Source organism: Corylus avellana, chromosome ca1 (genome assembly GCF_901000735.1).
Source record: "Corylus avellana chromosome ca1, CavTom2PMs-1.0".
Taxonomy (NCBI): Eukaryota; Viridiplantae; Streptophyta; class Magnoliopsida; order Fagales; family Betulaceae; genus Corylus; species Corylus avellana.
Window position 1 is genome coordinate 22,362,759 of NC_081541.1, and position 23,239 is coordinate 22,385,997.

Below are 23,239 nucleotides of genomic sequence, written 5' to 3' on the forward strand. Positions count from 1 at the left end.
GATGTGTTCTCCCAACGAGTTCGGCCGTTAGGCGCAGCTAAATTAGTAACACTGGATGCTAATGATTTTGCTAGGGCACGATGGTATGTGCTTACCAATTGTAACGAAACGGCCTCATATTTGGAGTAAGTTTAGTAATGGCCTTTGTGTTTTACTTGTTACGACATGTTATAATTGTAGGGTTGATGATCATTTACTAATACGTTTATTTTTCATGCAGTGAACATTATAATATGATCAAAAGAGAAGGCGGCCGTGACATTGATAAAAAGCATGAGGCTAACTTTGAACGTTGGTTCCATAAACGTTTATACAATAGTGGGTGTACTGCAGACAATGGATCAAAACAATTATATGATCTTGCATGCGGGCCTGATCGTCATGTTAGATCGTACAGAGGTTGCATCGTGAATGGGGTTAGGTACCACACGAAAGAATGTGCAGAAACTCGTACTACCCAGAACAGTGGTGTTTCTGTTTCAGGTGAGGACGAAACCTCAATAACTGAGTATTATGGTGAGTTAAAAAAATATTCTAGAGTTACGTTACCCTGGCCAAAATCTCGTGTACTTGTTTGAGTGCGATTGGTGGGACACTGGGAGTGCAACAGGAGTACAAATGGACCAAGGCTTCACGATTGTGAATACTTCTCGTACATGGTGTGAATCTGACCCGTTCATCTTAGCATGTCAAGCTTCGCAAGTGTTTTACTTGGATGATCCCAAATTGGGTGGTAATTGGAAAGTGGTGCAGAAGTGGATCAATAGGGACATCTATGATATTCCAACAGTACAAAAGGGAGATAATACAGAAGATGGCGAAAGACTCAGTGATGACGTATACCAGGAAGGTGAATGTGTTGGGGGTAATATGGTCTTTGTTGATGAAGCAAATGTTGAAGCCTCCACTCAATTACGTAGAGATGATGCGACAATAGCAATTGACGAATTATATATTCAACTTGATGCAAGCATGTTTGCCAACGATAACTTGCCGGACGAGGACCATTATACAAACTTTGATGAGGAAGAGGAGTTATGTAGCGACAACGATATAGACTCTGAACACGAAGAGGACTCTGAACACAAACAATCATCTTCAAGTAACAGTGATACAGATTCTGAATATGAATCTGATGATGATATGTGTTAAACATAAGCTCACATTTGGTGTAAGTACAAAGTGTATTAGCATATTTAATGAAGTTGATGCTCTCTCTCTCTCTATATATATATATATACATGTATTGTGGTGTTTGATTTTTTTTTTTACTAGCATGATTATTGTATGTTTGTCAAAAATATTGAACATACTATATGGTTATAATTTGACTAAAATTTTTTGGTTTTTGAGTTGTTTGCAGATTGATCATAACAATGACAACAACAGGACGTAAACGTGTTCCAGTAGCACGAGGCCGAGGCAAAGGTCAAGGTCGGGGCCTTATTGACGAGCATGAGAGTCTGACTCCCAATTCTGGGTTTGGTGATACAGATATGCAAATGGCGCCCTCGCCCCCCCCCCTCCTCCTCCTCGAGTCAATGGATAGGCATCCTTCACACGAGTCTAATAATCCTATTCACTCAGTGGCAGGATTGGATTCACAGGGAGGCGCCCTTACTGCATCTTGTAAGTTCATGAATTATATGTTTATGAAATGTTGTTTTTGTATTATTTTGGTTTGTTATAGACATTTGACCATATAACTTACTACGTTACCATGTTTTGCGTAACAGCTACCACGTCTGTCAAAAGTGTAAGGGGTAAGGCCAGGTGTAAGAAGTTGAGTGAGCACGTACTTAAGAATGGCCCCTTAGTGCTAAACATCCCAAATAGACACCGGGCACCTGTAGGCGATAATGCATCATGGTTTGCAAGCAAGATTGGGGAGATTATTCGTAACATGTGCGAACTCCAACACGGTGAATGGAAAAAGGTCCTAGTTGAGGAAAAGAGCAAGTTATTATTTCATGTTCAGGTATGAATATCAATGTAATGTTTAAGAATATGTTTCGTATGAAAAAATAATGTGACACATTTTTTATCATTGTTTTCTTATCTATTATGTATCAGTCAAATTTCGCACTGAATATGGGACGATACGAGCACGTCAAAGCTGTTGAAAATAAATTGGGTCCTGCATATGCTAGGATTCGTTCGAACTTGTATAGGGACCACTACAAAAAATATTTTGAAGGCATTGATAAAGACGATGATGAGGGGATTGCCAAGGCTAAGGCTATTGGGAGGGAAAACGTGCCAGCAGGATATGGTCCTGAACAGTGGAACCTAATATGTGACTCATTTGATGACGATAAATGAAAGGTAAATATATATTATTATACTGATTAGAAAATTCAGATTGATATAATTTGCATGCACTTGAAGACATTTTATGAATAATTGTGTTTTTTTTTTTCTCCAAATTTTATAGAAAAAGTCTGCACGAAATATAAAAAACAGAAGCAAATTGGAAACAAAGCACACAGTTGGCACTTGTTCATTTGTTAACGTCATTTACAAAAAGGTAAGTATCTCTTTTTTATAATTTAATTAAAGTAACATTATTTAGTGTAAACTTTGATTATATGTATTATGTGTAGGAACAAGAAACAAAAGTGAAGCCCAATCCTGTTGAACTATATGAGGCTACCCATACAAGAAGAAAAGATAAAGAGTTTGTGAACGACAAATGTAAAAGTCTATATGTAAGTAAATGTTTACGCTCCGATCATTAAGTTGATTAGTGAAGTACATGAATAGTAAACTTGCATGAAGTATATATTAAACTAAGGCCAACTATGACTTGTGCAGCTTCAGATGCAAGAATTAACAACCAGTGAGGCCTTAGAGGAAGGCAGTGTGGAGGGGACAAGTGTCGAGGACCGAATGCAAGAAATAGTCACACAAGTGCTATGGGGCCGACGATCTGGTCATGTTAGAGGAATGGGATGCGGTCTTATTCCTACCCCTTTAAGTACTTCATCTCAAGCGTTCACCCACTTCGACAACCATGACGAGTGTAGGAAAAGGCAAGAAGATACTCAAAGTGAGCTTCAACAGACTAGAATCGAACTTCATCAGTATAGGGAGAATTTGCAAGCCAACGTTGAGGAAACCAACAAATTGAAAGCCACTGTTGAGTTCTTAATGTCACGTATTGGAGGGTTAGTGAAACTATATCTATGCATTAATTTTACAAAAACATACATACTAAGTAATCGTTAAAAAGCTTATTGATCATTATATGAAATTCTATTCTTCTTAGGTCTGGAGGGAGCTTGCTTGGAGGTGCATCAAGTGAAGCCAACAATTGAGGGAGCTTTGGAATAACCATTTATTTAGGATGTACTTTTTGATACCATCTATTTGAGATATATTTTTTGATACTATATATTTGGATAGTTGTTGGTACTTTCTATTTGCTATTGTGTATTTGAGTATTTGTTGATCGTGATCTGTTCGATAAATGTATATTTGTTGGTACTTTTTATTTGGTTTATATTATGTTAAGATATTCGCAAAATTTTTGGTTCAAGAACTTTTGAGTTAGTAAATCTCTCTTGACATGTTTATCAAGGTTAAAGAACTTTGAGTAAACAATGCAAGGGAGTAATAATATCTTTCTAAATTTTATTTTTAAGTGTATGCAGGATGACAAGAGTACAAGAAAGTTAAACCACCCAAGCAGGTTCTCGCTTTAATATATTTCATGAAGAAACACATTTGTAGTATCTCTTTCTCTATCATTTTGGGTTTCATTTTCATTGTCTTTGATATTATATATTGGTTCATTGTGGTAGATTACTCAAATTGCTTATGAGGATGAATTGGCAAGGAAGAGGATGCAGATAAGTATTTTATTTTGGGTTTTGGAATTTTCCTGGCCATAGATTGTAAAACATATATTTAATAGTTTTCTCCCTGGGCAGGTTTGGTTCATGGGGCAGTTCTCACATATTTTTGATGATTTTGATGAGGTTAGTCATTTTGAGTTACGTTGCTTGTGAGCATTTAGATTAGTTTGAAGATTGTTGTCTGATGTGGTGAAGTAGTGTTAATGCATAGTAGTCTTCTCTAAAATGTGTTAAACTTTTAAACTTTGCCAATATTTGTGGTTTTCGGCTTCTGTTTCCAATGATAGGTGTCGGTTTGTAGTTTTAAGCCATTATTCACGATATGTTTGCCCTTTATATTATATCATTTTCATAATTATAGGATAAAGAGGTATAAGATGTGTTAGTTGTGGTGAATGAATGGGAGAGAGTGGTTGATGGGTTTGTTTTGTTTTGGTGATTGATAGCGGCGGGGTGGCTGAGGAAGATGGTGGGAGTAGTGGGGGCGAAGGATTTGCCGGCGGAGCCGTCGGAGAAGGAGTTCAGGCTGGGATTGAGAAGTGGGATCATTCTCTGCAATGTGCTCAACAAGGTTTACTCTGGAGCTGTGCCCAAGGTTAGCCTTTTCCTCATCCTTATCTTCATTTAAATTCTGTGTCTTTTTTTGTTTTTTCAATTGGGGATGTTTAAGTAGTAGTTTGATTTCTTTTTAGGTGGTGGAAAGTCCATGTGATTCTGCTCTGGTTCTTGATGGGGCCGCATTGTCCGCATTTCAGTACTTTGAGAATGTGAGGAATTTCCTGGTGGCTGTGCAGGAAATGGGAATTCCTACGTTTGAGGCGTCTGATCTGGAACAAGTATGTATTCAGGGATCAGGATTCTCAAAGAATTAGGGACTTTAGTATCTCTGTTTTTCATTAAAATAGAAATTTCTATTACTTTTAGCCCATTTTTCACATACATCAGATGCTGAGGATAGAACATATATGGTTTACGGATAGAAATTTGTATCGTAATTCAAAATAAATTTGTTAAATTTCAGGGAGGGAAATCTGGTTGAATCTGTGCTAAGTAAGGTTGTGGAGGAGTTTGAGCATTGCATTTCAAGCCAATTTGAGCTGGTATGTTAGCTTTGGTTATCCAAAACAATCATTTTTCTTTCATTATTTTTCAGCAAAAGGAAACAATTTGGGCAGAGAGATCCTTTTTCAATATGGATTAGGTGATCAAATATGCTTTGACATTCAACTTAGGACTAGGAATTGATGCACATTCCAAATCAATAAACATGTTCTCTTGGATCCTAAACAAGTTTTGTTTTCCTCTACTTTTCCTATAACTTAATTAATACCTATCTGACTCGTTATTTGTTCATTTATTTGCAACCATTATTCTTCTTTGTTGTACTTTGACTCTCTATGTCTTGGTTTGGTTACACTTGTTAACCAAGTTTAATAAACCTTTGTTGGTTAGTTTTTATGGAGGGTAGAATGTAGTGTGGGCCTTTTATGAAATTTTGAAGTATCTGATAGGATCTTCAAAATGATGGCCTCTTGTATTCGACACATTCAATCTTTGTGGCAATAGAAAGGATAATTTCAGATAGGATAGAACAACAAAATATATAGGATCATCAATTGAGCCTCTTGTTTGCATGGGAATGTATTTATGTGGGCAAACATAATTTGTTATTGAGGTCCATAAACCAACCCAGTATACAAAGATTAAGGCTTAGTTGAGTTGACTTTAAAGCTTCAAAGTGTGGATATATATTTTTTTTAATATTTTGGCTGCTGTATTTTATGCACAGAAAAGGGAATATTCTGATAAGTTAGGACCTCAATGGAGCAAGGAGGAGCTTGAGCATTTTTATGAAGCCTATCGGAAATATGGAAAAGACTAGAAGAAGGTATGCCTTTATTTGACGTTGTGTTTTATTTACTCTTTTGGGATTTACTTAATTAGCCATAATTGGTTGTCTTTCATTATATAAGCAGCTTCTAATTTTTGTGGTGTAACTTGATATCTAATTTGGTTATGCATACATATGCAAACATTTTTCATGCTTTCTCCCTGTAATACTGTTTACAATAAAATTTTCTATTCTAAGGAGACAATTTATAACATGCTCCAGTTTTGTTTTTGGTCTCTTTTCTATTATTGACTTCTGTGCATATCCAGGTGGCTGCTGTAGTACATAACGGATCCGTTGAGATGGTGGAGGCTCTCTACATTACAAACTGGGTTGGTAGCGTCCATTACTGTTAGATTGATTTATAACTAGAATCCGTAAAAAACAAAGCTTTCTGTAATTTAGGAGTATTATGGCAATTATACCAACAGTTCTGTATGTGACTCTACCTTTTCCTTTCCTTGCATAAGCAGTGAATATTCTTCTTTTTATGCAAGCTAATTTTTAAAATTAAGCACTATTTTCACCTTTCTTGTATAATCTATTGCGCTTTCTTTTAATGTAATTGATTTGCATGAACTAATGATCAGGGTATGACCTGGTTTAATATTTCTTTTGTTTTTTTCTTAATACTTGTCACTGCTTTGTCTTGAACACATTCTTATAGATTTGAATAAGGATCATAGTACTCATTTACTTCTATTAATTGCAAGCTGGAGGAATGAATCTACTAAACCTCTTGGCGGAAAATAGTTTCTTTTGCATCCTAGTTATTAGATAGTTTGGAGCGGGTTTGTCATTCAGTTAATAATTTCTTCTAGTTTTAGTAGTTAGTTATGGTGAGATTCTTGATAACTAAAGTTAATAAATTTGTATGAAATTTGATCTTAAATTCAGAAATGAAACTAGTTTGCATATGTAAGTAATTTGGTTCCCTGGGTCTGCGATCGATCGCACACGATTGTGCGATCGATCGCAGCATCTCAAACACCTTCTGGTACTGCGATCGATCGCACACGATTGTGCGATCGATCGCAAAATCTCGAACACCTTCTGGTATTGCGATCGATCGCACACGATTGTGCGATCGATCGCAGATTATTTTTTTTTTAAAATTTTTAGAACCATTAGGGTCCACTTTGTGGACGCTAATGGTTAACTATTAGCGTCCACTTTAAGTCGACGCTAATGGTTAACCATTAGCGTCGACTATGGCTTCCTTTTACATCACCTTTAGGGTCAAAAAATTGTGACTTTTAGGGTCCATAAAGTGGACGCTAAAAGTTATCATTAGGGTCGACTCTAGGTCGACGCTGATAGATAATTTTTTATTTTTATTTTTTTAGGACCATTAGGGTCCACTTTGTGGACGCTAATGGTTAACTATCAGCGTCCACTTTTATTTGGACGCTGATAGTTAATTTTTTTAAAAAAATTTTTTAGGACCATTAGGGTCGACTTTGTGGACGCTAATGGTTAACTAATAGCGTCCACTTTAAGTCGACGCTAATGGTTAACCATTAGCGTCGACTATGACTTTCTTTTACATCACTTTTAGGGTCAAAAAATGTGACTTTTAGGGTCGATAAAGTGGACGCTAAAAGTTATCATTAGGGTCGACTTTAAGTGGACGCTGATGATCACACGTATGAGCATTAGGGTCGGACTATTAGCGTCGACACCTTTAGGGTCCAAAAGTCGACGCTGTTGGCAACAGCGTCCACTTTAGGACTTTTAGGGTCGACTTAGAGTCGCCCCTAAAGACCTAAATTCTTGTAGTGAGGTATGTAATCATTTTTTAAAAAAATGTTAATTAAGTTTTTATATTTATATTATTCGTTTAAATTAATTGATTATGATATGAAATATATAATTGTATTTATCCGACATTATGGAAAAAAAAACATGGTTCTATTGAGCTTTCAACCAAATTCTAAATTAACGCATTAGGCGTGACAAAATAAATTGTAAGTTATATTTTTATGTTTTCAACAATAATTAAAATTTGTTGTATTATTTATTTGTTTTGCTAGTTATATTCTTTAATATTTTTAATCAATTTTTTTTTTCAACTTTAACGGTGTCTTATTTTCATTCATTAAAAAAAAAAAAAAAATTGACCCCCCGAATTCTAAAATCCTTGCTCTGCAACTGCATGAATGTATATATATCTGAGGTCCATCAATGAGAAGATCTATCAATTTATCATACAAAAAGCAAGCAAATCAACGGAACAATTAAAATACCTAGAGGCTGGTGGTAATAGTAGCGCCGCTGTGCTGCGAACCAAGAGAGATGGAGAGACCAACGGAGAAGAGGAGACCGACAGAATTAGTGGTAGCACCGCGAACCAAGAGAGAGAGAGAGAGAGAGAGATCAGAGATATTGAGAGAAGGCCGAGAGGAGTGGAGAGTGGCCATGCAGTCAACTTGAGCAGTGAGAGTGAACGGTGCAAGTTGTAATATTTTTAGGGTTTAGTTAGAGGCTTGAGCTTAGCTGCTTAGGTTTACAAAAATATATATAGGGTTTAGGGTTTATATATATATATACACATTTTTCAACGTGAATTTAGACTAATTAACGTCAACAAAAGAAGAAGGGAAGCTAGAGACATATACATATATATAGTAAACAAGTAGGACCGACTTTCACAAAGATTTAAGTTACAAGTTTTTCTTCACAATATATATATATATATATTCTACTTTTCTGGTATTAATTAAGCTTAATTTCCTCAACAATAAAAGCAGAAAACACCGATGATATATAGTCTATATAGAGGTGGAACTTAATTAGCTGGTGCATGGGCTTAACGCGATTTGGAACGTTTTCCATTATTTGACCTATATATATATATATATATATAAATGCTCACGGCTATCTTATGACTTTATGCTAGCACGATTTAGATGAGCAAATATTTAAGAGATATGCTAGAATCTAATAAAAACTCTATATTTTATCCATAAATGTTCATGTGGCAATGTGTTACATCATCTTCTTTTTGTTCTGTCTTTTTCCCTTAACCAAAAATATAATGTGGCATCTTGCTACATTGACTTTTATGGGCAAAATGTTGAGTTTTTATTAGATTCTAGCATTTCTCAATATTTAATTAGCATAAAGTTGAGTCAAAGAAGACGGACAGCAAACCACTGGCTTGGAATAATAAGTGTGCGTATTATGGTAAGCTTCTTTCTAGTATTCCCCTCCGGTGCTTGTCGACTCCGGCAACCCTGAAACGACAGTGACCTCTCTTATGCTTCCAATCCCGCTATCGCTATGGGTAGAAAAACCAAAAATCGATAGACCTAGTATTTCTTAGGGTTTGTGGCGCAACGTCTCTTCCTAAAAATGGAGTCACCGCCTCTACCTAGAAGAGCGACGATGAACCCAGCGAGATTAGCGGTGATCACGGCTGTCTAGCCCACGGCACTCAATTTATCGTAGTAGCTACCGGAGATGTAGGGGCTTTCAGATCTGCAGAGGAAAGGGCTGAGAATGACAGAGCACTTAATATAGCTGCAGAAAATAAATGTTGATTATTTTCTACATTTTACTGCTCTCTAATTAGATGATGTGCATTGTGAATTTTATGTTTTTGGGCCATTTTATGGTTGTGGTTTTTTTTCTATTGTCATTTTGAGTTGTAAAGAACTCCAATTAATTCCATAAATATTTTAATTGTAATTTGGCACATTACCTGGATTATGATAAATTTTCTAGAATTGTTGTTGCATGTATGACTATTGTTTGAGTTATGCTTCTTGTAATCAGTTTCTCAACGATTACTACGGGAATTGTCTGAATTGTCTTCTTTGTGTCTATATTTGGATTACTTAGCTTCTAGACGCTTAGTCTGCTACGGTTATGTTGAAGAAGGCTGATATTGGATATTAGATCTTCCAAAGTCAATTATGCTTAAATCTTTTCGATCAATGTTATGATGCTTTTGATTATTTGTCTTATTGTCCATGAACTTACCAGCTCTTGTCGATTTTGGGTTTTTCTATCCATAGTGCACTAGAGGGGATTACTGGGGAGAAGTTTTGGGAAGAAAATAAGAAGAGAGAAAGAGGACGCTTGAATGGGAGTTAACAGGGCATCCCTTTCAATGATTTTTTAAAAAAATCATGACCTATTGCCGTTTTCGGGTTAAAATCCCCTTGGACCGCATGTAAGTCTCGCCCTTAGGGGGTGGGAATATTATTAAATACAACATCTCGTTTCCTCTCCACCTCTATCTCTTCTCTCAAAAAATCAAAAACCATAAAAATTCGTAGTATATATATATATATACCTATTGATTATATATAAGAAATAAATTTTCTCTAAATTAGTCTGGAGGAAATATCCTCATAACACTTTTTTTTTTTTTAAAGAATAATAGGACTTTTATTGCTTAAACATTATCAGAGGAGGGAATCTCCCCTAGGATAATCGTATGAATACAATCAAGATACTCAAATTGCCAAGTCCTAGCTACGTGCTCCCAAATAGCCAGTCGTGCAACCCCATGGGCTGCATAATTCGCAGATCTACAAACTGCCATAACCTTCCAACTGGAGAAAAGCTGTAACAGGATGTGCATGTCGTCGATCAAGTGGCCAAAACCACTCCAACTAACGCCTCCACCATTAATGGCGTCCACCACGAGCTTAGAGTCCCCTTCCAAGATGATGTTCCGCAGCCCCAAGTCCTTCCCAAAAAGTAAAGCTTGTCCTCCTGCCCACGCCTCTATTGCTAGAGGGGATAGTCTACCCGGTTGTATCATACTTCGAACGCCTAAAACCTTCCCCTTGATATTACGAACCACAGCCCCCATACCCACCACAACTCGCTTGGAACAAATCGCCGTGTCCCAATTTATTTTAGCAAACCCCCTCTAGAGGAGCAGTCCATCTGGTCACCTCTGCCACAACTCGGTTAGGAATTTTATTTTGGGAATTAACTACCATGTATTCAGTGTGGGCCTCCATAGCTTGCTTTACCAGGGTGCTGGGATGGGTAAATTTGCCATCATGCACAAACTCATTTCGCCGCAACCAAACTAGTCATGCAATCCCAGCAAAGAGGCCCAACGCACATCTGAATCATCAGTTCTGTCACCTGCCTGAATGTTGGACCATCCGGGACCAGTTTTTGAAATTTTTTCAAACTGGCGCCCCGTACGTCTCTTGTCGAAGGACAGTCCCATAAGATGTGATATCCAGTTTCTTCGTGTAGTCCGCATATCGGGCACAAGTCCTCATGAAGAACATGCCGCTGTCTCAGATTGACCTTGGTAAGGAGAATCTCCTTACAGGCTTTCCATAAGAAGTGTTCTCCGCATTCAGACCCTGCACCTTCCAGATTGATCTCCATAACTCACCTGATTCCCCTCCATTGGAGCTACCGGCCTGCCGAAGAAGCTCCATCTCCTTGGCCAGATGATACACTGATTTTACTGTAAACAATCCATTGACACTCCCCCGCTAGATTACCCCATCAGGTCGATTGGTGCTGCTCAACGGGACCGACAATATAGCCTCAACTTCAGCTGAATTAAAAAGAACCTTCAGGAGACCCGTATTCCATCCATGAGTGTCTTTATCTATAAGTGCACTTACCATCGTATTTTCATCCAGAGAAGGTTGACGGGATGTGGATCCATTTATCACCCCAAATCCGTGTAGACTCTCCATTGCCAATCGACCGATACAAGCCCTCCTTAAGGAGGTCACACTTGCCCACAATACTCCGCCATGCAAAAGAGGGTTTAGAACCCAATTTAGCATCAAGAATTGATCCATTTGCATAGTACTTTGCCCTCAAAATGGTGGCTACCAAGCTGTCCGGCTTGTGCCATAATCACCAACATTGTTTCGTGAGAAGGGCCTTGTTGAAGCATAAAAAATCTCGATAGCCCAAACCCCTCGGGCTTTTGACATACCCAATTTTTTCCAACTCAGCCATGGAATTTTCGACTTTTCCCCACCAAACCTATTTAAAATATTGTCAAGTGTTTATAAACATTTAAAAGACACATTAAATTTTTAACGTCATTAATAGGTTAGGAGAATGTTACGTGTTTAATTTCTCAAACACCGTAACAGATAAATAAGGGTAGTTCGAGGAACCCTAATGCCTCCCAAGTCAACTCAAATGTGAATATTATTAATCTTTGCTTAATTTCATTAATAAACTTGGTATCTTTTAATAGAGAATTACAAAGCATAATAGATATAAAAGATTAATAGAAATAAACAACTTCTAATGATAATATATTATCTTTAATGATAATATATTATCTTTAATGATAATATATAATCTCTAATATTTAAATTATAAATATAATTCTATAAAGATAACTTATTATCTCCAAGTATTTTAATCCTAAAATACCTATATTACTAGACTTGTAACAGAGGATATCCTTCAAACTGGTTTGAAAGAAATTTCTGTCTTTATAACTTGGATTGCGATGTCTCTTTTTAATGTCGCTTTTAAATGTTTATAAACACATGATACTATTTTAAATTGGTAGAAGGGTATTTCCTACATACTCGTTTGAAGGAAATTTTTGTCATTAATTCTTTTTGCTATTTTTTTTTCTTTATATTTTTCATTTTAAACTATACATATTGGACAAATATTTTAACATGTTTTAATTTAGATGGATTAAACTAATTAAAGTTAAAGGCCTCATGAAAGTAAAAGTTTATGCAACTTATACATTTATGCAATGTTCAGTGTATGATTGCGTGTCATTATGTCAAGTAATATATTAGTGTATAACATTTAGTATGCCTTTTTATTTAAAGGGGCGTGATATTTTTTTTTTACAACCTATAATTTTAAGTTAGGTAGAGATGTGTTTAAATATTGAAATTAAACTATAACAAAGAATCATGGACATAGTTTTTTATTTATTTATTTATTTTATTTTATTTTATTTTTTTTACGGATAGAAATTTGTTACAAACTGGTTTGTAGCTAATTCATACAAGCTCATCTAATAAATTTACATTTGTCCCTTAACTATTAAAAAAACATTTGAGAACCAGAGTACTTTTTCGAATGTTCATAATTATAAGTTTTATTTTGTGTTGAAATCTAATTGGTTTTACACCAACAACATTAGAGATTCTTGCTAATTTTATTATATTCATGTTTTAATTAAGCAAAATTCAAGTTTTTCTCATTCAATTATGAAAAGCAAATTTAATAATATTTATGAAAAGTACAATTATAATACTTTAAATTTTTTAATTAAATTATAATAAAGAATACTGCACAAACGCTTGGGTTATGAGCTAATTTGTAATAAAAGGTAAAGTTATAAAATATTTATACCGCCTGTCACCATATCTTCTAAGATGGACCGTCGGATCAATATACTTGTGCATGGTTATAGTTTTTTTTTTTTTTGATATGTCCACACAAGAGGGGGGAGAGAGATTCGAACTAGTGACCTCCACTTCATTAAGTGTGGTCCCAGCCGATTGAGCTACTTCTTGGGAATGGTTATAGTTGGAACATGGCCATAGTCTTAACCGCTGCTCGTGGAATCTTAAGAAATATCCTGTCCACATTGCAATCTTAACTTCCCCAAAGCCGGGCTTTCTTTAGTCAATTGTTGACTTGGTCGACTAGTTTAAATCACTCATGGTGAATTTCATAACGAATAGACGTTACGTGTTATAATAATTATTTTTTTTTGACATGTCTATGTAAAGGGAAGGGGGAAAGGTGATTCAAACTAGTGACCTCTGCTTTATAAGGCGTGATTCACAGCCGATTGAGTTACCCCTTAAGGACACCGGAGTTATAATTATTAATATAGTATTTCAATTTAAATTTATTGGCTTAAGATGTAGAAAATGCTTAAATTAATGAGTCATAATTTTTCAGAGGTACATCGGAAAAAAAGTTGTGTGCAAATGAGACTTACGAAAATAGCATAAGGTTTTTTTGTTTTTGTTCCTAATTGACATCACTATCAAGAGAATATATGAACATCATCTTGGAATGACATAATGTACCAGGAGCAAGGCCAAGAAGTTGTGCTGCTACTTCCCAAACTTCTTCCTAAACCAATTGATCAATCAATTAAGGGGAAAAACCTTATATAATAAGTATCACACCAATAAAATTTTATGTTTTTAATTCATTTGAATATTTCATTGGATTTTTTTTATTTATTTATTTATTTTTTATGATTTACTCGAATTTTCTAGCATTTTTTTTTAAGGGTTGACAGAGATTTATTTGATTGCATTAAATATTAAGTGAAATATATGCTTTATTTTGTATTAAAAAGAAGAGAGAATATTTTGTTTATTTTACTTTGTATTTTTCTGAAATGATTCAAACTTTATAGGTTTTATTTAAATTGAAATATAATAAGTATCACATTAATAATATCAGAGTTTCCTACTAATTTTCTATTAATATTTTGATAATCAGAATTCAGGTTTTATTCTTACTATTTTTTTTTCTTTTATAGTTTTCATCAAGTACATGTTTGATACACTTGAAAATAAAATAAAATAAATACATGTACACATTTATTATGTATTTTCATTAAAAGAGGTGTGATAGATTTTTTTCAATCACCTATTTTAACTTATAATGAAAATTAAGATGTGATGCGTTTAAGTTTTGAAACTAAATTATAATAAAAAAATTCTCACACATAGCTCGGGTTATGTGCTAGTTAAAATAATTACCAAGTGCATCTTCACAATAATAAAGACACAATATAATTAAATAATTACTTGGTAATTAATTATTATTAAATATTCTGGCCAAAATGAATTTTGTTTCTTTAAATAATGATTTTATATTTGCAAAAAATCTCTAAATTTACACCAAATTATTTTTCATACAAGCCAAAGATTTAACCAATAAGCAAAAATATAATATTCAACCAAAATAATATAAAATCATAGCAATCACCGAATCACACCACAAAGTTGCAATGAGGGCAAAAATACATCACGTATTAAATATGCCGAAACCCTTTATTGAATTAACGATAAAATCCAATAATATATTGCAGTTGGTCGCATGATAGGTGAGAGCATAATTTATCAAAATCATCAATTTTATACGTAACACAATTATTCATTCACAAAAATCATTTATTGAATTTACAATAAAATCCAACAAGTTATTACAGTTTGTCCCACAATCCACTACCGCCTCCACTCGAAACCAAATCTCGTTTGTTCTCAATATTTTTCATATTAAAAAAAAAAAAAAAAATCAGCATAAAACAAAATTTATTACAGCCGTAAAGAAAATCAGTGGGCAAGATGTTCCACACAATTTCCCATAACAAATGTTTCGGCCGCTGTTGGAGTTTAAGGCTCCAAAGACTATCGGTAATAAGTCTTTTTTACCAATCAAAGGCATGGACTTCATGCAATATTGAGGTTCAAAATCTGCTGCACAGTGGAGCTATCAAACAAACGGTGAAGAGTGATATTCCAACTTCTAGAGGCAAGAATGATAAGGTCCAGAAATCACCATATTCGGAGGGTAAATCAGGGCCGGATTAGAGGTTGGAACCCAAGGGATTATGACCTGAAGAGATAGCCCTACAAGCACCCTTTTCCACAAAATCTTTACTTCAAAATTCCTTTCCATAACCAAGTAAGAGGGGCTTCAAGAAAGGGTTCACTCTTCAAATATTTAGACCTTCAGCAATCCACCAATTTTTCTGCCAGCAGCCATCCTCCTTAACCATTTTTCTGCTTGGAAGTGTGGAAAATCTCTTGGGCCAAAATAGCATTATCATGAAGTTGATTGAGTTGGACAGAGAATCTTTGCAGGAGAGGTTTTAGTCTATTTGCAAGGATGTTGGAGATGGTTTTGTAATTGAAGTTTGTGAGGCCTATAGGTGTATACTGGGTAAGTCTCGAAGGGTTAGGAATTTTGGGAATGATAAGTATATCATCTCCTTAAGAAGGTAACCATCTCTAAAAAAAAAGCATGGACAAAGTGGATGACATTCTTCTTCACCACCAACCAGTAGGTCTTATAAAATAAACCATTCATGCCATCAAGGCCAGGGGGTTATTGGGGCCTAACATGGATAGCTTGGAATATCTCGGGTTCTTCAGGGATGGAACCAAAGCAAGGAATTATCACTACCAGAGATGATCGGATCAAGGACACCCAGTAAATCATTTTCAAAAACAGGGTTAGTGCTTGTGAAAAAGTTAATAAATGGGTGTGACATTGATCATGTTATTGGTGAACAAATGGGCGAGAATAAATTTGATTCATGCCAAACCAAGGGGTATACAAAATATGGGAGAAGGCAAATATCTGAAGCCACAAAAGTGTAAATACCTAAACAATTAACAGTAATTAACCAAGAATAAGACAAGTTCATGAATATCATTAAACAAAAATTAAATGATAGGCAACTGAGATAATATTAAACAAAAATTACTCATAAAATTCAGCCCAAGAAAAAATCTGGACCAAATATATAGCTACCCTAGCATAGATTGCAAATTAAGATTATGGTTCTAAATGGACAAAACTATTCAAACTTATAAACATCTCTAGGCATAGAAAGCCTTGCCTACAAAATTAACAATAATTAACCGAAAACAAAAACAAAAAAAATCCCAACGTCTAGCAACTAAACAGAAACTAGGTGCAAATTGAACATCTTTGTTTTTATAATCTAACAAAAACTACTACACGAGAATCACTCCCAATAAAAGTTCGCACTTAAAAGCATCTCTATGCACAAAGCCTTTCTTGTATACAAAATTAACAATAATGAACTGAAAATAGTGGTGCCTTGTTGCTTGATTATGCTCGTGGACAATAGCAGTTGCGCTTATTGCGTCTATTACCTGATGGTGCTGGTGGGTGGTGATAGTTGCGCTTATTGCCTGTTGATGCTGTTGGTGACAACGGTGGTAGTGGTGGTGGTGGTGACTCAATACCTGGTGGTGCTGGTCCAGGGAGTGACACAGGATTGAAAACCGACATAGATGCATCATTTGAAAAAATCTTGATAGCTACCCAAAAAGACTATAACAAAAAAAAAAAAAAAAAAAAGAAAAGAAATGTAATTACAAATATACCTATAATGACAATTATCTTATTTATTAATAATTAAGTCAACAATTTATACCTCAACTTGATTCAATCCCAATTCAACTGGGCCACATGTTCGTACTCTCAAAAGATTTGCGTGATATACAGCCATATACCAATCGGTCTCCCTTTCTCCAAGTATGTATCTATACATAGTAAAATCCCCATATTCATATCCACGTTTAAAGATAGTCCACGTTTCCTGAATTTTTTTCCAAAACATTTTAGTTCCTCCAATCTCTATGGCATTCTTTTCACCCGTTGGAGGCTCTTCTGGCATCACAAAGTAATACTTGTCACAGAAACGACGGTCCAAAATTTGGAATCTCCTTCTGACCTCATCTATATCAAGCGGCAATTCGCTTTGACTGTGTAATTGGTGAACAAATGGATGAGGAAACAAATTTCGTTCATGACGAACCAAGGGGTATAAAAAATCTCGAAGAAGACAAATATCTGAAGGAGCAAATGCGTACATACCTAAAAAAAATGATCAATAATTAACTAAAAAAAGGACAAGTTCATGGATACTAAACAAAAATTATTCCATAAAATGAAGCCATAGAAAAAATCCAGACCATGTCAACAACTACCCAAGCAAATTTAGATTATTGTTCTAACAAAAAATCCTAAATGGGAGAAACACGGCTGAAGACTCGATGGAAGGTTCTCTCTCTTTGCATCTCCCCAGTGGGGCAGCGCGTGAGACTGGATTTTTCTGAAACGTATTTTTGGTATTCCGCTGATTATTTTCTCGTAGTAGAGTAGACGGGGTATTTGGGATTCTTTTACTTGGAAACTAAATCGTTTAAGATTCGTTCTGATGTGAATGGCGGGGTTCAACTAGTTGAAAGAAGTAAAGGGGTGTCCACTGTCCCGGGCAGTGATTATGGCATGGCCGACAGTCTTTTGGCTGCTGAGTGCATGGGACTTTCTGACCAAAGATGCTACAGTACGTGAGAGCTGGACATTCCGATTTGGCTGCTTCGTCTATGTGATGCAAAGAAGAAAAAACGCTCATGGAAACTTCTTGGAGCTATCGGAATACGGAGACCGAGGGCGGAGAAGCTTTGTGATCATCCCTGAGGGGGGTGATGGGGAGGGTTGGGAAGCATGTCGTGTCCAACTAGGGAAACTGAAGTTGTATTTCAACAAACAACGAGCAGGCGGAACGTCTGCAGGTACGCAGACGGAGCAGCAACCAGCAGGTAAAGCGGAAGAGATGAAGAGGGGGAAGCTGCCGGCGGGGTCATCGGGGGTTCATGAGCAGGGATCATACGCAGATGTGGTGATGGGGAGAAGGATTCCGGCCATGGCTTATGGGTACGACGGAAAAAATGACTGATTTGGCAGGGAAAACAGGCTGCCGGTGACATACCCACCTTGGAAAGCTCTAAGGACAAGGTCCCTGAAATTGCTCCAGGAAATCCTGTTTTTTCTAATATTCAGAATCAGGCCATAATGGAGATGCTGCTTTCTTTTACGAAAAATATTGACAGCTGTATTGAAAAGATAATCAGATAATGGAATGGGGGACTCAAGGAGATAATATTAAGTTGGGTCAGAAGCTTGTTGGAAGACTGGAAGCGGCCCAAATGGGGGAGATTGAGGATGTACACGTGCAGCCCAAAATAAGTGGGAACCCAGCAGAGAATCCACCCAAGGTGCAGCCCACAATGAGATTCAAGAAAACTTACACCCACAGGCGTGGACCCAAGCGGCAATTTTGATCGCCGGAGTGTTGCTCCGGCGATTCGCCTTCTGGACCAGAACACGCCGACCATTCCAACCAAGCTAATTCCCACTTGTCAATACCCAACGATGGTCTTCTACAGCATGACGAGGAGGAAGCAGGCAGTTCCAGGGCAGCAGACGCATCTGGGCAGTGTGGGTCAGGAACAGATATGGCCGCATTGAGTAGAGATAACCTCCAAGCACCTGCCAAAGGAGTTTCCAACCTTATACAAGTACAGACCTGGCCGATACCTTCACAAATGGCGCAATGCTCTCTGAGGAGGACTAGACCGATGATACCCAGGCAGGGTGGGTTCTACACAGACAGGGCCGAAATGGGTGAAAATCATTCCACAACACCTGCGGGAGTAGTTTCCGAGGATACCACCCAGCCCATGATCACGGAGAATGCGGCAATCAGCGCTACAGTAGTTGCCGTAACCTCCGAGAAGGATACTATCCACTCAGAACATACCAGAGATACCTCAATGGGTTTCAAGTAGCCCATGACCCAGATTAATGAAGCAGCTATACCTATAAAACTCTCCGAGAATTCACCTTAAGTTAATGGAGCAGCATTATTAATCGAAAGAGGAGACACTGATAAGGAGGGATCAAGAAATGAGGATGAGGGAGAGAAGGAAACAGCAGTGGAATTAGATGCAGTAGCTGAATTTAAAACTGTGATTAATTAACTTCGAACCACAATTTTTGCAAACATTATACAGTTGTTGCTATGAAGCAAGACAATCACTTACGAGCCAACAATGCAGTGGTGCCTTATTACCTGATGATGCTGATAATGGTGGTGGCAATATTGATAGGGGCGCCCGAATGAAAGGGTGGAAGTGTACCCATATTGCAGAAATCTTGACAGCTTTCCACTGCAACTATATAAAGACAGAATTAAATTTAATTACAAATATACCCATAATGAACAATTATCTGATTTATTAATAATTAACTCAAACTATTTATACCTCAACTTGATGCAATCCCAATTCAACCGGACCACATTTCAGCACTTCCTGTGGATCTACGTGATATATAGTCATATACCAACCGCTGGGACTTTCATTATTTATGTATGTGTACATAGTAGCCCCCCCATATGCATATCCCGATTCAGAAATATCCCATTCGTCACTTTTCCTCCAATACGTTTTTTCTCCTAGGTATGATCTCATATTCTCTATACCAACTGGAGGCCCTTCTAGCATCACAAAGTAGTGTTTCTTCTGGTCTGAAGCTTGGAAAATACCTTCGATAAGATCGATATAGATGGGAAAGTCACTTTTATTATGTAATTTGTGAACAAATGGATGAGGAAATAAATTTGGTTCGTGACGAACCAATGGGTATACAAAATCTCGGAGAAGACAAACATCTGAAGGCTCAAAAGTGTACATACCTAAAAAATTAACAATAATTAACAAAGAATAAGACAAGTTGGATATCATTAAAAAAAAAAATTAAATGATAAGAAACTAATACAAAATTAAGCAAAAATTACTCCATAAAATTCAGCTCTAAAAAAAATCCGGACCATATATATATAGCTGCCCTAGCATATACTGCAAATTTAGATTATGTTTCTAAATCCTAACCAAAAACCTAAATAGACAAGTCTATTCAAACATATAAGCATCCCTAGGCAAAAAGCCTTTCATGCCTACAAAATTAACAATAATTAACCAAAAATAAAAAGTCTCAATGAACAGCAACTAAACAAAAATGTTGTGCATGAAATATATTTTAAATTTACTCTCATAGGTGCATTGTTAGTTTTCGATTTATGTTATTTTATTACTAATTATAAATTATATATGTTTTATAGGTCTAAATGCTTAACTCTACTAAAAGGTAGCTGTAGTGAATAGAAACAAAACAGAATTAACTAAAAAGACCAACACGGTAAAGTACTAGTTTATATATAAGGACAAGAGTGGAACACTGGAAAGGAGTTGCAGAAGCAAAAAAAAAAAAAAAAATTGTCAAATATCCACCTTATAACTGTACATTAGGTTCAGAGTGGACTCTAACTCGAGTGGGTTGAACCCAACCAAAACTAGAAGACCTATTGGATGTGATTAAACCTAATCAATAAACGAAAATAGCCAACCGGAATTTCATTAATTGGAGAAAAAACTCAGATTTGAATCAATCCCGGATTGAGAGTCATTTTGCACACATCTCAGTGTTTTGACCATAACTTTCGGCTCAAGTGTTGGATTGAAGTGAAACCAACATCATTTGAAAGCTAATTTAAAAATGAACAAATGTCTTTGAAATACAATTTTCCTAAGGGGATGGGAATGTTAGGTAACAATCAATTAGGCCAGAAATAAGTAGGGGAAGCAATAAATTCACCACAGTCACTTTCCCACAATATGATTCTCAAATAGCAAACCCTAATCTCCAATTAATTACACTGCCATGGAAAGGATCATCAGAAAATGTAATAACAATCCTATTTTATCTATTTTATTTTCCTAGTTCTTTGTGTGTTCTTGTCGTTCCCACGACCAACAAAAAGGAATTCAATAATATGGCAACCAAAATTTGAAACGGGCATAGGGGATAAATTTGTGCCTACCTAATCAACAATACAAAGTCCACAAACGAACAAAATCATCTAGGCGTGGTGCAATTCGAAGGAAACACAGATTTTAAAAAAAAATTTTAAAAAAAAACACACACACAATCTCAAACCCTAACCCTAACCCTAAAAACTAAATCATGAGTAGATTTGGGTGAAGAGTTTGCTTACCCCGTGCGTTAATCTCAAGGAGAAACTCGGCTCTTTGAAGATTTGCAAAGTTTCGAGTGGTTTTTGGCTGAAATTGGTGGTTTCGGAGAAGTTTTCGGTGGAAGTCGAAATCTGAAATGAGTTTTTTTGTTCCAAAATATATATTTGGGAAAATTGTGGTTTCGTGAAGTTTGAAGAGTTTTTTAATTTTAATCCTAAGTTTAAAAATTAATAATTTATTTCGCTGAAGTTTTAAAAATTGACAATTTAAACCATATGTTTAATTTTTTCGTTAAAATGGACGAAAATCTATAAAATTACATTATTACTCTCAAGCTTTTTTAAAAAAAATTCCATCCAATTTAACGGAAAAATTAAACAAAAGGTTTAAATTGTCAATTTTTAAAATTTTATATGGATAAATTGTCAATTTTTGAACTTTTGAATTAAAATTGAAAAACTCTTAAAATTTCAGGAAGGATAAACTGCATTTTTCCATATATATATATTTCCAACAAACCTTAATAAAGACAAAATTTTGATTAAAAAATTATCCCATGAAAGCAAGCAGAGCATGGAAATTTGATTAACATTAAATTTACAACACTTTGTACATATAACAAATATAAAACATCATCTCAAACACAAATCATAAATCAAACCCCATATGTAAAATTAAAGACCTAAAACTAAAATTCTCAATAATGACATCAAGCAAAAGAATACCCAATCAGAAAACTTTTGGCTGTGTAAGAGAAAGAGAGAAAAAAATTGAACCTGCAGTTGAGTAGGTATACTTGAGACGGCTAGGCTACGAGCAGTCTGGCAGAAAAGAGCAGTTGGGAAAATCACGACCCAGAAAAATGATTAGTTTTTTATTTATTTATTTTTTTTGAAAAATTACAGTTTACCTTATTAAAATTGACAGTACTTTTCAATTCAAACATTAAAATTTCAATTTTTGTAATTCACTCACAAAGTTCTAATTTTTTTCAATTCGACCAATATTATCCCAAAATTCCCATATTGCCCCTGATTTTTTATTTTATTTTAATTTTATTAAAAAAAAACAAATTTGGGGGTGCAAAAATGGCCAGATAGCCAAAGCCACCCCGAATTTTTTTTAAAATTTTTTTTTATAAAAATTAAAAAAATAAAAATTATGGGCAATATGGAAAGTTTTGGATACAATTGGTCAAATTGCAAAAAATTGAAACTTTGGAAGTGGATTGTAAAAATTGAAATTTTGGTATTCGAATTGAAAAGCTATCAACTTTAGAGAGTAAACTGTAATTTTTCCTTTTTTTTTTTTCTTTTTTTTTAATGAATACCAATTGCAACGGAGTAGCAATGCATCAGAAAACCATCCTCATCTTGCTGAACTGGCGTGGTTAACTGAACCACGGTTAGTAGCAACGCATCATAAAGAAAACCATCCGCAATCCCGCATCTTGCTGAGCTGGCGTGGTTATAGTTTCTCTGAAGAGAATCAGGCCCCCCTAAGTTTATTTATTTATTTTTTTGGGTGGTGTTTTAGCATTAATAGCGTTAATTGACGGAGCATTTTATCAAAGCAGCAAGTACAAAATAAGTTGCCACCTTTGATAACAGCCGTTGTCAGCAAATCAAACCAACTCCCAGTGATAACAGCTGTTGGCTGAAAAAAGAATCTACTCAAGATATGTGAAAACATATTGTCTAGGAATCAGTTTAAAACATGCTTTTAATAAGCAACAAAATTTTTCCTCAAAAAAAAAAAAAAAACAAATAAGCAACAAAATTTATAACCATAATGAAGCACATGATTTTCTCGTTCCTGTCAAACCAAAACTCAAGGAAATACATATCTCGGTATCTTAACACTACTGGAATTAGAGATATAATACAATGACATATTCTCTG

At 35.6% G+C, this 23,239-nt stretch overlaps 2 protein-coding genes across 2 annotated transcripts; one reads left to right on the plus strand and one right to left on the minus strand.

The window, feature by feature from the left end:
- Window positions 1-4,323: 4,323 nt before the first annotated feature.
- Window positions 4,324-4,896, plus strand: LOC132167469 (kinesin-like protein KIN-14I). The gene is made up of 3 exons (XM_059578461.1): window positions 4,324-4,452; window positions 4,550-4,693; window positions 4,879-4,896. Exons 1-3 carry the CDS (start codon window positions 4,324-4,326, stop codon window positions 4,894-4,896), a joined length of 291 nt encoding a protein of 96 aa, XP_059434444.1.
- Window positions 4,897-16,248: 11,352 nt separating this feature from the next.
- LOC132167999 (uncharacterized) lies at window positions 16,249-21,513 on the minus strand. The gene is made up of 5 exons (XM_059579056.1): window positions 21,359-21,513; window positions 19,569-19,999; window positions 19,376-19,478; window positions 16,892-17,334; window positions 16,249-16,788 (listed from the first exon to the last, which is right to left on the minus strand). Exons 2-5 carry the CDS (start codon window positions 19,995-19,997, stop codon window positions 16,564-16,566), a joined length of 1,200 nt encoding a protein of 399 aa, XP_059435039.1. The 5' UTR covers window positions 19,998-19,999; window positions 21,359-21,513; the 3' UTR covers window positions 16,249-16,563.
- Window positions 21,514-23,239: the final 1,726 nt, after the last annotated feature.

What these genes read in the sequence shown, in the direction of transcription:
- LOC132167469 (XM_059578461.1), top strand. Translation starts at nt 4,324, where the DNA reads ATGGTGGGAGTAGTGGGGGCGAAGGATTTGCCGGCGGAGCCGTCGGAG. An exon ending in ACTCTGGAGCTGTGCCCAAG is followed by an intron (nt 4,453 to 4,549) that starts GTTAGCCTTTTC and finishes ATTTCTTTTTAG; the next exon opens with GTGGTGGAAAGTCCATGTGA.
- LOC132167999 (XM_059579056.1), bottom strand. Translation starts at nt 19,997, where the DNA reads ATGTACACTTTTGAGCCTTCAGATGTTTGTCTTCTCCGAGATTTTGTA. An exon ending in ACCATTATCAGCATCATCAG is followed by an intron (nt 17,335 to 19,375) that starts GTAATAAGGCAC and finishes CATTTTTTTTAG; the next exon opens with GTATGTACGCATTTGCTCCT. An exon ending in TGGGATTGAATCAAGTTGAG is followed by an intron (nt 16,789 to 16,891) that starts GTATAAATTGTT and finishes TTTTTGTTATAG; the next exon opens with TCTTTTTGGGTAGCTATCAA.